The 16,399-nt window shown below is 44.0% G+C and overlaps 1 protein-coding gene across 2 annotated transcripts in view; it reads left to right on the top strand.

Annotated features, from left to right (window-relative positions):
• ero1b (endoplasmic reticulum oxidoreductase 1 beta) overlaps positions 1-16,399 on the top strand; it is a 56,929-nt gene that overhangs the window by 13,279 nt on the left and 27,251 nt on the right. For both annotated transcript variants that reach the window (XM_028593211.1, XM_028593220.1), the window contains exons 3-4: positions 12,580-12,663; positions 16,299-16,340. In XM_028593211.1, coding sequence (XP_028449012.1) covers positions 12,580-12,663; positions 16,299-16,340 — 126 coding nt within the window. The remainder of the gene's footprint in view (positions 1-12,579; positions 12,664-16,298; positions 16,341-16,399) is intronic.

The raw sequence follows: 16,399 nt of genomic DNA, 5'->3' as shown, positions 1-16,399 counted from the left end.
AGACAGACACACGGACAGAGACACACACACAGACACACACACAGACACACACGGACAGACACACACAGACAGAGACACACACAGACACAGACAAACACACACACACATATACACCGTAGCTGTTTAACATAAGAAAACATATATAGTTGTATTGTGTTATTATTATTATTATTATTATTATTATTATTATTATTATTATTATCTGGGTCCCATGACTGCAATGTCAACAACAGATGTATCCTGGGAATCATTCAAAACTTTAATTTGTTTAACCCTTGTGTTGGTCAAAACTGAAATTGAACACTTAATGATTTTTAGACATTTTTTAGACAGTTATTTAATGATTTTAAGACACTTTTTAGATGATTTTAAGACACTTTTTAGATGATTTTAGACACTTTTTGGAATGTACCTAGTCTGGTAAGTTCAGAAAAGTCCATCACTTTACTGTAATGCAGCCTTTAAAACCAGGAACAGGCACTTATGTCATATTACGATATCTAGTCTCATATCACGATATCGATATAATATCGACATATTGCCCAGCCCTAGCTTCATGCCAACAAAAATGTGACAAAAAAGCGCATAAATTTACAAAAAGGTGACAAATGTCTGAGAAAGCCACAAAATGAGGAAAAAAAAAAGCTACCAAAATGTTTTTTTTTTTTTTTTTTTAAATTGACAAAAGCACGCCGGTAAGCTCTCCATGTCTGGCCCTTGTATTGAGGGATTCTTTTTTCTTCCAAGTGTGGCCCTTAGTGAAAATGAGTTTCCATCCCATGTTTCTCTAAGTCCCGGCCGTGTCGTGCGGCACGCCTCGTTGTGTTTGGTATGAAACCGAGAGAGGCTGAATTCTCCAACTTTTACAGACTAAAGACTTTTTTCTGTCATTTTGGTTTCATGGAAAACAACGCACGAATAAGCAGCTATCAAAAAGATAATCTCTGCCCAGCGATTGGTGGAGTGATGGTTGCAGCTCTGAAAAAGAGGTAGTGGTGATGATGGTGATGATGGTGATGACGGTGACGATGATGATGATGATGATGATGATGATGATGATGAGTGCCCAGCCCGATTTGAACAGTGGACGTGGAGAGCGTCCTGGATGACTGCTTCAAGGACGTGGATCAAGAGGCTGAGAGAGAGATTTTTTTTGATTTTTACAAAACCTTTATTTTCAGAAAGACATTTCTTTCTCTACCAGAACATCATATTGTTCTTAGATGCACAAAACCAAATAAAACCACATGTAATAAATAAATAGTCTCATAAAAACACAGAGTGAAAGACGAGCTCATCGTCCTTCACAGAGCACAGAGCTGTGGTGAAACACCACTGGTCTAAAAACTGTGTTATATCTTTCATCAGAGAGAGGAACCTGAAGTCCACTCTCACTCTGGCCTTCACCAGAGACACATACAGCTTTGTCAGCTCTAGTCCACTTACGTTCTCTATCTGGTTTTTACGACTTTTATAAATAGACAGTTTGGCCTGACCCACAATGAAATTCAACATTTGCCACTTATTCGCATTTTTCTTTCTGTAGCCAGCACCAAAAATAAAAGCAGTCTCACTAAAAACCTCTCCACAATCTAAAAACACAGTTTTTAAAATGTTAAAAAGAGGTTTCAGCCTGTAACAGTCCAGATAGCAGTGGGTGATGGTCTCAGGGTGGAGACAGAAAGGACACGTGGAGGACACGGTGGGATTAATCTTAGACAGGAACACATTCACGGCCAGAGCCCCGTGGAGGATCCTCCACTGCAGGTCTCCTGACCTCTTGTTCAGGGGAGGCTTGTACAAGACTCTCCACACTGGTGTCCTGTCTTTCAGCAGTCTGTCCTTCCACACCATGTCCTTCCTCTCACTCAGCGCCTTATTGTGGGTGGCCAGAACACAGTTCCTATACAGACCTTTCCCAGTCTGCATATGGAGATCAGCACCTCGTGGTGTATGTTGTGCTGGTGAGTCAGTGTTATTAATAAAAAAACCAAGATCTGGAAAAGGGTCTCCAGGAACGGGGATTTCTGTCCCATTAAAATAGTCCCGCAGCATCTCTGTTTCTCCACTGTCCAGTCTGGTAATCCACTCGTCCAGGATGGTTCTGGTGTGGCGGGCCGACCTCAGGCCCAGCAGAGAAGCCACCGCCTCTGTGTTCAGGAAACCAGGACCTGCAGCCTCCACGATTCCCTTCAACTTGGTCACTCCAGCCCTCATCAGCCTCTCCGTGAGTCCAGGTCTGCTGCCATCCTTGAGATCCAGCCGGGCCCCCTGACACCAGAGGCTCCTCCAGGAGCCAGAACAGAGATGCTGCAGGTTCCAGTCTGGTCCATTTAAAACGTGTCCATACTTTAAAAAGTCCTTGGTAAAACGAAGGCAAGTCACACAAAGAGATAAAACCGCAGTCTACTAAAAACAAAGAAACATCAAAACCCAGACCTGCAACCCCCTTAAAATGGTGCTGGCTACGGGCCTCCAGACGACATCATCGTTATCATATAAAAACCTCTGTACAAACTGTAGTCTAAAAGCAGCAGTCCGGCTCTCCAAGTCCACCAAACCCTGCCCTCCCTCCTCCTTCGGCAGATATAAAACACACTTTGGGATCCAGTGCATCATATCCCAAAAAAATTTAAAATAATCGACTGTATTGTTTTAAAAAGACCAGCTGGGGGCTCCATACATTTCAACTTGTGCCAGAGGCTGGATGCCACCAAGTTGTTTATGATGAGCACCCTTCCTCTGTACGACATGGGGAAGCAGCCACCTCCATTTTCCCAACGTCCCCTCCACCTTTTCAATGACTCCTTCCCAATTTTTATCCATAGTTCTCTGGTCCCCAGATAAACCCCCCAGGTACTTTAACCCCCCTCTTCCAGGTCAACCCCCAGGAAGCAGAGGGAGGCCTCCAGCCCAGCTCCCTACTGCCAGGGCTTCACTTTTGGCCCAGTTTACTTTAGCAGCAGAAAGTTGCTGAAACGCCTGAACAATACGTCCTAAAATATCCACATCTTTTTGATTTTTTAATAAAAACTATGATGTCGCTCTGCGAGGCTGATACAGTAAAAGGTGTAGTAAAACCAGGTAAAAACAGGCCAGTGATGCCACAGCGGACATTATGCAGCATGGGTTCAATGGATAAGGCGTACAACATCCCAGACATTGAGCAGCCTTGTCTTATCCCCTGGTTACCTTGAAGGGTTTACACAAACCTCCATTAATCTTCAGCACACTCTCAATGTTCTCAGACATTACCTTTATCTTGGCGATGAAACCAGGGCTGAGGCCGAACCTCTCCAGAACTTTCCACAGGTAACGGTGCTCAACCCGGTCAAACGCCTTTTCCTGGTCCAAAGAAACCAGACCAGTGTCTACGCCCAATGAACCAGAGACTGTCAAAATATCCCGAATTAGTGACACATTGTCAACAATGGACCTGCCGGGCACACAGTATGTTTGTGTCCTATGAATGACCCGGTCCAATACCAGTTTCAGCCTGGATGCCAGGACTTTAGACAGCATCTTGTAGTCTGCACACAACAGAGAGACCGGCCTCCAGTTTTTAATATCCTGTAGGTCCCCTTTCTTCGGGAGGAGGGTCAGCACTGCCCTCCTGCAACAACTCTGCGGAAGGAACAACTATTAAAACTTTCTATAAAAACATCTAAAATGTCTGTTTTTATTACGTCCCAGAAAGTTTTGTAAAACTCAGGAGGAGACCATCAATCCCAGGGGCCTTTCCCCCTGCATGCTTTGTAAAGCTCTAGACACCTCCTGCTCCGTCAGGGCCCCTCCAGCTCCACATTGTCATCCCCAGACAACGTGGGTAGGTCTCTGCAGAACCTGTTAAAAGCCTCGTCATCCTCTGTGTCCTCTGTGCTGTAGAGGTCTGCGTAGAACTCCACAGCTCTCTGTCGGATCTGTGATGCTGTCGTTAACGGCTGTCCTCCTGCTGATCTCAGAGCATGGATCATCCGGCTCTGGCCATTCTTCTTCTCCAAACTAAAAAAGAACTTAGTTGGAGAGTCCATTAAAGCAGTAGTCTGGAACCTGGACCGGATCAGTGCCCCCTGTGCTCTCATGCCCAGCAGGTCTGCCAAGATGGCTTTTTTAGACTTGAGGTCTTCAATACAGCCTCGATTTCCTGTGGACTCTGCAGAACTCTGCATGTCCACTATAGATATCTCCAGATGGTTCATAGACTTGGTAATGTCTCGAGAAACATTGAGAGTGTACTGCTGACAAAGCTGCCTGATTTCAACCTTCCCAATGTCCCACCACTGCCTCAGGGAACTAAAATCTCTCCTTCTATCTCTAAAACCTTTCAAAAAAAAAAAATAAAAACATCCCTAAAATGTGCATCTAAAAGCAAAGCCGTGTTAAAATGCCAATACGCAGATCTGGGTTTAATATTGGCAATATAAACATCACAATACACATATGCATGATCAGAAAAACCGACAGGCAATATTCTACACCCTTTAAAAACATTAAAATGGTGCTTAAAACAATAAAACCTGTCTAATCTAGCCATAGTCAACCTGTTGTCCCTGCTGTGGACCCATGTGTACTGCCTCTGCTGTGCATGGTGGTCTCTCCAGACGCCTGAGAGACTATGTGTCTCCATCAGCCGCTGCATAGCTTGTTTAGAGGCAGCATGTGGTTCATTATGGTTCCGATCTAAAACATCATCATGTGTACAGTTAAAATCCCCTCCCAAAAATAAAAACTCCTCTGGTTCACACTCACTTAAAACCGCACTGAGTTCATTTAAAAAGAACTCTATCAGGTCCTGAGTTTGGAGCGTATACGTTTATAAAAACCAGATTAAAAACTTCATACTGGGCTCTGACTACTAAGAGTCGGCCCTTTATTCTTTCATCGACAGTGTGGGACTTTGGTAGAAAGTTTCTTGCAAATAGGATTGCTACTCCTCCGCTGATGCTGCTAAGATGACTTAAAACCACCCCCATCCCATTCCCTCCTCCAGTCTGTCTCATTTAAAGTGTCGCTGTGCGTTTCTTGCAACATTGCAATATTTACTCCTTTAAGTTTTAAAACTCAAAAGGCAAGCCCTCTTCTTCACATCTCTGCCACCGTTAATATTAAGAGTAGAGATTTTAAAATTACTCATCATGTCAGATGTGAGGAGAGACACACACAAAAAAAATGACACAAAAATGAATACCAACAACAAACGGACGGACCTATTCTTCCTCACTGTCTCCATCATTTAAAAGCTCTAATTTGATCCTCTGAAACAGTTTCTTCAACCTATAAAACTCTGGTAGAGTGAAGCCTCTCTCACCTCTAAGGTGCATTTGATCTCGTATTGAGATCAATAAAACATTTTTGTTCTCAAAATAGTCTTCAAGGTTTATGTTTTTACTATTTTTAGTTTTCTGGAGGAACTGTCTGATTATGTCTACCTGGTACAGGTCTCCTGCACCGACCCAACAGAGACCTGGGAGTCAGTCAGAGGCTGACTGATTACACTACATTCCTCTTCCTCCTCATCTTCTTCCATTTCTAACTCCTCTTTCTCTTCCTCCTCCACCTCTTCTTCCTCCTCTTCCTCCTCTCCTTCCTCCTCCTCTCTCACTGCCATTTTTTTGGCGTGAGAACCCTTATTCCTGATGTCCTTTTTTTTTTTTTTTTTTCCTTGCAGACAATTTTAGAACTTTATCATTTTCACCCAAAACAACCTCATCCCTCCTCTCTGGGTCAGCTGCTGCTACTGCAGGGACAGTCAGCTCAGCCTCAGCTGATTCATCCAGCACACCTGTCTGTTCCCTACACACACACCTGTCTGTTCCCTACACACACCTGTCTGATTACACACACCTGTCTGTTCCTACACACACCTGTCTGTTCCCTACACACACCTGTCTGTTCCCTACACACCTGTCTGTTCCCCACACACCTGTCTGTTCCCTACACACACCTGTCTTTTTTCACCCGATTTTTTTTCTTTTTTTTTCTTCACCCACAGCACATTCCCCAGTCACACACACACTTCCATCACCCACTCCATTCACACAAACACCAAGTGTATTTACATTACTCACCCCGTGCGTCTGGTCGGGCACGTCGTCATCACCACACCGCAGTGCAGCACGCGGAGCGGGCATCGGCCGCTCGGCCGCGGCAGCCGGCCCCGAGGCAGCAGCCCCCCGGTACCCCGGGGAAGAGGGGCCGGCCCCGCCCCGGCACCAGCCCTCCCTCCCGGACCGGGAGGATTCGGATCACCTCGTCTCGGCAGGCCCTCACCGTGTGGCCCACCTCTCCACAACCAAAACATTTCATCTCTGATGACGTTGCAAAAATCACGTATTCATAATCATCTACTTTAACATGGAACCGGAGGTTTAACTCCCTCGTCCCGATGGTTCAGTATCATATACAGCTGTCTACGGTGAGACACCACGTGCTTCAGCAACGGAGATTTACATCCAGACAAGATCTTTTTAACGGGGGAGACTATCTTCCCGTGTCTGGACAACTCTCTGCTGAGGAAGCCATCAGAGATGAACGGTGGGACGTTGGACAGGACTACCTTAGTGGCCGGTTGAGTGAGCGGCAGCACCTGAACAAACGTCTCACACACGGTGATGCCCGCCTCGATAACTTGGTTCACCTTCTCCTCCCGGTCCAGGAAGATGACCACGGCGCCGTTCATCCGAGCGGCCGACATAATACTACCGTGCCCGACCTTCTCCCCACAGCTAGACTAATGTCCTCCACGCTGCACGGGAAACTAGGACAGATCTTAATGCCATGTTTCCTGGTGAGCGTGGAGAACCCCTCTCCATTTACCATGGCGGCTGCACACGCCGACCGGCGAGACGCCGGCAGGAGTCAAAACCACCCAAATAAACCTAAACTAACCACCAAACAGTACTACAAATGAAAGATAAAGTGACCTACACCGTTAAACTAAACAAAACTAAATGAAAAATCAAACAAAGAAATAAGAAAAGTAAGAAAAAAATCTACAAATCTCTGCAGCTCACTCACACACGCTCTCAACTCAGAGAGAGAGAGAGAGAGAGAGAGAGACAGGGAGAAAGGAGAGAGAGAGAAAAGGAGAGAGAGAGAGAGAGAGAGAGAGAGAGAGAGAGAGAGAGAGAGAGAGAAGGAGAGAGAGAGAGAGAGAGAGAGAGAGACAGGGAGAAAAGGGAGAGAGAGAGAGAGAGAGAGACAGGGAGAAAAGGAGAGAGAGAGAGACAGGGAGAAAAGGAGAGAGAGAGAAAAGGAGAGAGAGAGAGAGAGAGAGACACAGAGAGAGAAAACATATATGAAACCACAAAAAAACATCTTTTGTTAGGTGCAAAAAAAAAAAAAAAAAAGAAACATCCCCCAATAATCATTTTAACTTTTGAAATCTATTTTTAGTCTGAATATCAGCAGAAATCATCACAATCACATCAACATGCAGCGACTCAGAAATCTCCTGACAGGTCTCAGGGTCTGTCTGGATTCAATAAATCAAATAAAAAGGAAAACCAGATGTCTGGTACCCCCTTTTCCACCACACCAAGAACCAGGTTCTGGTCCAGAGTTGGAGCTAGTGCCGGTTCGGAGTTGTTTCGACTGACGAGCCTCCAAAGAACCGGTTTGCTTTTCCCACGGAGCTAAGGAGCCGGCACAGAGCCAGGTCTTACGTCACCGTATACAGCACAGGCCAAAAGTTTGGACACACCTTCCCATTCAATGTGTTTCCTTTTTATTTCCATGACTATTTACATTGTAGATTCTCACTGAAGGCATCAAAACTATGAATGAACACATATGGAATTATGTACTTAAAAAAAAAGTGTGAAATAACTGAAAACATGTCTTATATTTTAGATTCTTCAAAGTAGCCACCCTTTGCTTTTTTTTGATAACTCTGCAAACCCTTGGTGTTCTCTCAATGAGCTTCATGAGGTAGTCACCTGAAATGGTCCTCGTTACTCGCTTTAGGTGCAAGTTTTAAGAGTCATAAAAGAGTTATGCAGCAGTCAAGGGAATCGGATTAGAAAAAGAGCTTTTAATGTGCACGAAAGAAAATCAACACACAAGAAAGCCCGAGCAAGTACCGGTAAGCTTGCTAAACTTCCTTCATCTTACTCTACTTTTTAATCGTAAAAAAGAGAGATCCTCCCCCTGCCAAATGCTCCAATGACCACCTTCAGAATATGCGTGTAAAGCTTCAATTGGCTACTTTCGAAGCTCAACCCTTGTGTGGTCCTTCGGGTCCTTGTGACCCGAAGGACCACACAAGGGTTTAATACAGCACCTTAGTGCTTGTTTGTACAACATTTTGGCCAGCTTAAACTGTGTTTAAATGTGCTCTAGAAGCAAACTTTCTTACTTACTTTACAAGAGACAGGGTTTAGAGAGCAATTCTCAACAAAATAAACGGAAGTACGTAACCCTTGTGTTGTCCTTTGGGTCCCGGTGACCCGAAGGACAACACAAGGGTTAAGACCACCTCTTCTGGGGATTTTCCACCGTATGAAGTCATTTTGCTGATCTTGCAGTTTTGAGTGAACTTTTCACCGGGTAGACTATGGTATAATGTCTATGGTATAATAATGGTATATCATCGAATTATTTCCCTTATTAATAAAAAAGCAAAGGGTGGCTTCAGTGAGAATCTACAATGTAAATAGTCATGAAAATAAAAAGGAAACACATTGAATGAGAAGGTGTGTCCAAACTTTTGGCCTGTGCTGTATGTATTTTCTATCTTTTCTTTTAATAGAACAGGTTGTTGACCAGATAATGGATCACTTTAAAATAGAACTATATAAATTACTCCAGGTGGGGGACATTCACACACATCTAAAGAGCAATGTTAGAACCATTTCCTTCTTTTCACATCTAATATCCAACAACTAAAATAAATGTGATTTGGTGGTTTTTGGTGTGGTCCCTCCACGCCCTACTGTCTCCTTGCAGGTGTTGCATATTGTAAACTTCTCTTATCTTCTGCTCACACAGCTCATGTAGGTTAACTCACCAGGTTCCCTACATGTGCGAGAATAGCACCGACACGGCACTTTAACTGGATGGTAGATCCCAATTTTCTTTTTTGACAACCACTCCCTAGTTATTTTAATTTTTTTTTTATTTTCAGCTACCGGAAAATATTAGTTTAATATATGTTTCGTCAACGTCAGATGTCGGCTTGTCGTTGTCATTTCTGTAGTATTGTTTATTTTTTGTATTGTTATTGTTAGAAATTCTTAGTCGACTTAACACTCGTTCAATCGTACCGACTAATCGATTAGTTAATTTAATCGACCGATCTGTAAATCTTGAGTTTCTCTGCAAAGAGTCGTGCTAAAAGCACCGCTTTAGTTCTTGTGTTTACCAGAGATGTGCTCGTACGTTTCTTGGAAATAAATCATTCAGCATGAAAACAGCCAGCAGCTCGAGTAGACACGGTTAAAGTGGGGGGGGGGGTGATGGGTCACCTTTTTCAGCCCTTCTGAGTTTGCAGGTATGAAGTTCTACGAGTTAACCGCGAGTTAACTCGTAGAACTTCTGTTGTCGGATGATTGTAGCGTTGACCGGCATGTGAAATCGCCATGTGTCCGACTGACCTGCCGGTCATCGTGGCCGGTCACGGCCGAGCACGTGGAAACCGGCCAGTTCCGGTCACCGGGCCGCTCTGTCGCTGCATCTCTACTGTTCATCAATCGGAGAACGGTAAAACTCAGTTAAAACGAGGAGGGAACACACAGTTTGGGTTCAGATTTGAAGGGACTTTGGCTCCCGGCGAGCAGCTTATTTCTACACGTTCTTCCCAATTTCTCTGAATGCCGTTGTGTTTACGACAGACTGAGGAACAATGGCGTCTGGATGTGTGTGTGTGTGTGTGTGTGTGTGTGTGTGTGTGTGTGTGTGTGTGTGTGTGTGTGTGTGTGTGGACACACAATCAGTTTAAATCAACATTTACTCCATTTAGAAATGGGTTTCTCATTCACAGAAACTGTGTGCACAAAGTCAGAGTGACACTCACTCAGCTCTCATTGGCTGTCTGTGTGACCTTGTGTGTGTGTGTGTGTGACTGTGTATGCTTGTGTGTGTCTGTTTGTGTGTGTCTGTGCATGTGTGTGTGTGTGACTGTGTGTGTGTGCGCACGTGTGTGTGTGTGTGAGACTGCGCGTGTGTATGCTTGTGTGTGTCTGTGCGTGTGTATGCTTGTGTGTGTCTGTGCGTGTGTGTCTGTGTGTGTGTGACTGTCTGTGTGACCTTGTGTGTGTGTGACTGTGTGTGTGTATTCTTGTGTGTCTGTGCGTGTGTGTGTGACTGTGTGTGTGACTGTCTGTGTGACCTTGTGTGTGTGTGTGTTTGTATGCTTGTGTGTGTGTGTGTGTGTGTGTGTGTGTGTGTGTGTGTATGTATGCTTGTGTGTGTTTTTTGTGTGTGTGTGTGTGTGTGTGTGTGTGTATGTATGCTTGTGTGTTTTTTTGTGTTTGTGTGTGTGTGTGTGTGTGTGTGTGTGTGTGTGTGTGTGTTTGTATGCTTGTGTGTGTGTGTGTGTGTATGTATGCTTGTGTGTGTGTTTGTGTGTTTGTGTGTGTGTGTGTTTGTATGCTTGTGTGTTTGTATGCTACTTTCCATAAGATCACCTCTCAATGCAAATCCAACCAGTTTTTAGGCTGACTCACATAAAACCATGCCAGTCTCTAGGTATGGTGTAGGGCACGAGTCAAACTCGAGGCCCGCGGGCCAAATCCGGCCCCTCGCAGATTATGATCCGGCCCGCATATCAATTTAGGTTCACAATACATTTTGGCCCACCTAGTTTTTTTTTATCAGTTTTTCTGACGTTTTTGCCACTTTTTCCAACATTTTTGTCATTTTTTTTCCTGACATTTTTTTCACTTTTGACGAAATTTTGGTAAAAAAAAAATTTCTGACGTTTTTGTCACTTTTACTGACATTTTGGTAATTTTTCCCAAAATTTTTGCCACTTTTTCCGACGTTTTTGGGCGCTTCTTTTTTACGACGGCTGAGGAACTTTCTCCTGACTTCTTTAGGACTTTATGTCGACCAAACTGTGAGTGAGAAGACTACGTGACACGTGCAATAATACAGTCAAATATATTTGACTTTTTCGATTAAATAAAAGCCTATCAATAAACTAAACATGTCCGGCCCTGGATGTGATTCTTATTTTCCAGTGTGGCCCTCTGGGAAGTTGAGTTTGACACCCCTGGTGAAGGGTATGTGATGATGATGATAATCCCAAAGGCCAAGGGAACTTTATCAGGATGCCTAGTATCCTGGATCCATGAAATAACTGGCCTGCCTGCCTCTATGGGAATCTAACACAGGGGTGTACTGTGTTTTTTTTGTACCCTGTATTTTAAGGAAAAACATTTATTCATTCACGATAGATTATTCATTCACAAAGAAAATTGGTTTCCTTAAAAGGTGGATTTTTCCTAATTTTTTTAATCAAGGCATTAAGATCTAATTCCAAAAGATGATTTTTTTTTTTTTTAGTCAACTTTAGCATGGGTGTGTTGACTTATGCAAGCCTGTGTGTGTGTGTGTGGATTTGACCCGGTTTATCTGAGGCGGTTACAGAGCAGGAAGGAAGGACCGATGTGGTTGCGAAGTCTTGTGAAAGACTTCAACTATTGCGACAGTGGTCGGTGAACGGAGCCAGTTAGACGTGGATGTTTGGAGAGGACACGCTGGTGTGTTCATGCAACAGTTGGCTCCACAGAAGGCTCCCAGTGACTGGAGAAACAGGTCATCACTGGGCTGGAGTTGGTAACTCTTGTGTTGTCTTCAACATGAGCCTATGTCACCATTGACTTGGTTATAAAGGGAGGAGGGGTGTGTGTGTGTGTGTGTCTAAGAATCAAATTTTTTTGTGTGCGTGTGTTATATAAATTATCACCCAAATACATCTTCTTAGCCAACTTCATTCCAACTTATCACCACTAGTTTAACACTTATTTATTTGAATTCATGGTCAGTTGACCTAATTCATATTAAATGATGCCTCATTTAATCAGAAATTATGAATAATTTTAGCTAAAAGTTAAGATCAGAGGAACGTACGTTGATGCGTGATCCCAGCCTGTTTGGTGTATGAAACTGTCCCATGTTATTTTTGGGGCAGTTGAGTTGAAAGACCCAAACAAAGCTGGAGGAGCTGATTGGTTGAACCGGTTGTCATGTGATCTCCAGGGAGGAGCTGATTGGTTGAACCTGTTGTCATGTGATCTCCAGGGAGGAGCTGATTGGTTGAACCTGTTGTCATGTGATCTCCAGGGAGGAGCTGATTGGTTAAACCTGTTGTCATGTGATCTCCAGGGAGGAGCTGATTGGTTGAACCTGTTGTCATGTGATCTTCAGGGAGGAGCTGATTGGTTGAACCTGTTGTCATGTGATCTCCAGGGTCGAGCTGATTGGTTGAAGCTGTTGTCATGTGATCTCCAGGGAGGAGCTGATTGGTTGAACCTGTTGTCATGTGATCTCCAGGGAGGAGCTGATTGGTTGAACCTGTTGTCATGTGATCTCCAGGGAGGAGCTGATTGGTTGAACCTGTTGTCATGTGTTCTCTAGGTCAACCTGAAGCGTCCGTGTCCCTTCTGGCCCGACGATCCCCACTGCGCCATCAAAGACTGCCATGTGGAGCCCTGTCCAGAGGTCAGAGGACACACACACACACACACACACAGAGACACACACACACACACACACACACACACAAACACACACACAGTGACACACACAGAGACACAAACTCACATGCACAGTAAAACCAGTTGTAGACCAATGGGCAGCTCTCCCCAGAACTATCTAGACCACATGTTGGAGAAACAACTACCTAGACCACATGTTGGAGAAACAACTACCTAGACCACATGTTGGAGAAACAACTACCTAGACCACATGATGGAAAAACAACAACCTAGACCACATGTTGGAGAAACAACTACCTAGACCACATGTTGGAGAAACTACTACCTAGACCACATGTTGGAGAAACAACTACCTAGACCACATGATGGAGAAACAACTACCTAGACCACATGTTGGAGAAACAACTACCTAGACCACATGATGGAAAAACAACAACCTAGACCACATGTTGGAGAAACAACTACCTAGACCACATGTTGGAGAAACAACTACCTAGACCACATGTTGGAGAAACAACTACCTAGACCACATGATGGAGAAACAACTACCTAGACCACATGTTGGAGAAACAACTACCTAGACCCCATGTTGGAGAAACAACTACCTAGACCACATGTTGGAGAAACAACAACCTAGACCACATGTTGGAGAAACAACTACCTAGACCACATGATGGAAAAACAACTACCTAGACCCCATGTTGGAGAAACAACAACCTAGACCACATGTTGGAGAAACAACTACCTAGACCAAATGATGGAAAAACAACTACCTAGACCACATTTTGGAGAAACAACTACCTAGACCACATGTTGGAGAAACAACTACCTAGACCCCATGTTGGAGAAACAACTACCTAGACCCCATGTTGGAGAAACAACTACCTAGACCCCATGTTGGAGAAACAACTACCTAGACCCCATGTTGGAGAAACAACAACCTAGACCACATGTTGGAGAAACAACAACCTAGACCACATGATGGAAAAACAACAACCTAGACCACATGATGGAAAAACAACTACCTAGACCACATGTTGGAGAAACAACTACCTAGACCACATGTTGGAGAAACAACTACCTAGACCCCATGTTGGAGAAACAACTAGCTAGACCCCATGTTGGAGAAACAACTACCTACACCACATGATGGAGAAACAACTAGCTAGACCACATGTTGGAGAAACAACTACCTAGACCACATGATGGAGAAACAACAACCTAGACCACATGATGGAGAAACAACTACCTAGACCACATGTTGGAGAAACAACTACCTAGACCACCTGATGGAGAAACAACTACCTAGACCCCATGATGGAGAAACAACTACCTAGACCACATGATGGAGAAACAACTACCTAGACCACATGTTGGAGAAACAACTACCTAGACCACATGTTGGAGAAACAACTACCTAGACCACATGTTGGAGAAACAACTACCTAGACCCCATGTTGGAAAAACAACAACCTAGACCACATGATGGAGAAACAACTACCTAGACCACATAATGGAAAAACAACTACCTAGACCACATGTTGGAGAAACAACTACCTAGACCCCATGTTGGAGAAACAACAACCTAGACCACATGTTGGAGAAACAACAACCTAGACCACATGATGGAAAAACAACAACCTAGACCACATGATGGAAAAACAACTACCTAGACCACATGTTGGAGAAACCACTACCTAGACCACATGTTGGAGAAACAACTACCTAGACCACATGTTGGAGAAACAACTACCTAGACCCCATGTTGGAGAAACAACTACCTAGACCACATGATGGAGAAACAACTAGCTAGACCACATGTTGGAGAAACAACTACCTAGACCACATGATGGAGAAACAACAACCTAGACCACATGATGGAGAAACAACTACCTAGACCACATGTTGGAGAAACAACTAGCTAGACCACATGATGGAGAAACAACTACCTAGACCACATGTTGGAGAAACAACTACCTAGACCACCTGATGGAGAAACAACTACCTAGACCCCATGATGGAGAAACAACTACCTAGACCACATGATGGAGAAACAACTACCTAGACCACATGTTGGAGAAACAACTACCTAGACCACATGTTGGAGAAACAACTACCTAGACCACATGTTGGAGAAACAACTACCTAGACCCCATGTTGGAAAAACAACAACCTAGACCACATGATGGAGAAACAACTACCTAGACCACATGATGGAAAAACAACTACCTAGACCCCATGTTGGAGAAACAACTACCTAGACCACATGTTGGAGAAACAACTACCTAGACCCCATGTTGGAGAAACAACAACCTAGACCACATGATGGAAAAACAACAACCTAGACCACATGTTGGAGAAACAACTACCTAGACCACATGTTGGAGAAACAACTACCTAGACCCCATGTTGGAGAAACAACTAGCTAGACCCCATGTTGGAGAAACAACTACCTAGACCACATGATGGAGAAACAACTAGCTAGACCACATGTTGGAGAAACAACTACCTAGACCACATGTTGGAGAAACAACTACCTAGACCACATGTTGGAGAAACAACTACCTAGACCACATGTTGGAGAAACAACTACCTAGACCCCATGTTGGAAAAACAACAACCTAGACCACATGATGGAGAAACAACTACCTAGACCACATGATGGAAAAACAATTACCTAGACCCCATGTTGGAGAAACAACTACCTAGACCACATGTTGGAGAAACAACTACCTAGACCCCATGTTGGAGAAACAACAACCTAGACCACATGATGGAAAAACAACAACCTAGACCACATGTTGGAGAAACAACTACCTAGACCACATGTTGGAGAAACAACTACCTAGACCCCATGTTGGAGAAACAACTAGCTAGACCCCATGTTGGAGAAACAACTACCTAGACCACATGATGGAGAAACAACTAGCTAGACCACATGTTGGAGAAACAACTACCTAGACCCCATGATGGAGAAACAACTACCTAGACCACATGTTGGAGAAACAACTACCTAGACCACATGTTGGAGAAACAACTACCTAGACCACATGTTGGAGAAACAACTACCTAGACCCCATGTTGGAAAAACAACAACCTAGACCACATGATGGAGAAACAACTACCTAGACCACATGATGGAAAAACAACTACCTAGACCCCATGTTGGAGAAACAACTACCTAGACCACATGTTGGAGAAACAACTACCTAGACCCCATGTTGGAGAAACAATAACCTAGACCACATGTTGGAGAAACAACTACCTAGACCACATGTTGGAGAAACAACTACCTAGACCCCATGTTGGAGAAACTACTACCTAGACCCCATGTTGGAGAAACTACTACCTAGACCACATGTTGGAGAAACCGGGTCTATTTTTAGATTTGGGGTGAACTGTCCCTTCAGGTAAACACAGGTCTGAGACTGTTTGCCTGCACTCTTGTACCCAGCGATAGTCAGGCCATTAGTCACGCTTTAAAATGTCATCGATCGGCAGCCCTACTCCATCTATGTTTTTAACAGAACTAATAGTTTCACACTGGTTTTAAAACTCCGATTTAAATCCCTTGATTGATTGATTGATTGATTGATTGAGCTGTTGAGATCAAACTGTTTGTTATGCTTTGTTTTCCAGAGTAAGATCCCCGTGGGCATCAAATCTGGCAACTACAACAAGGTGAGACTTTCAGTCCAGGCATTATATACTGTATACACACACACACACACACACACACA

Source organism: Perca flavescens, chromosome 2 (genome assembly GCF_004354835.1).
Source record: "Perca flavescens isolate YP-PL-M2 chromosome 2, PFLA_1.0, whole genome shotgun sequence".
NCBI lineage: Eukaryota > Metazoa > Chordata > Actinopteri > Perciformes > Percidae > Perca > Perca flavescens.
This window is presented reverse-complemented; position numbering and strand designations above follow the sequence as displayed.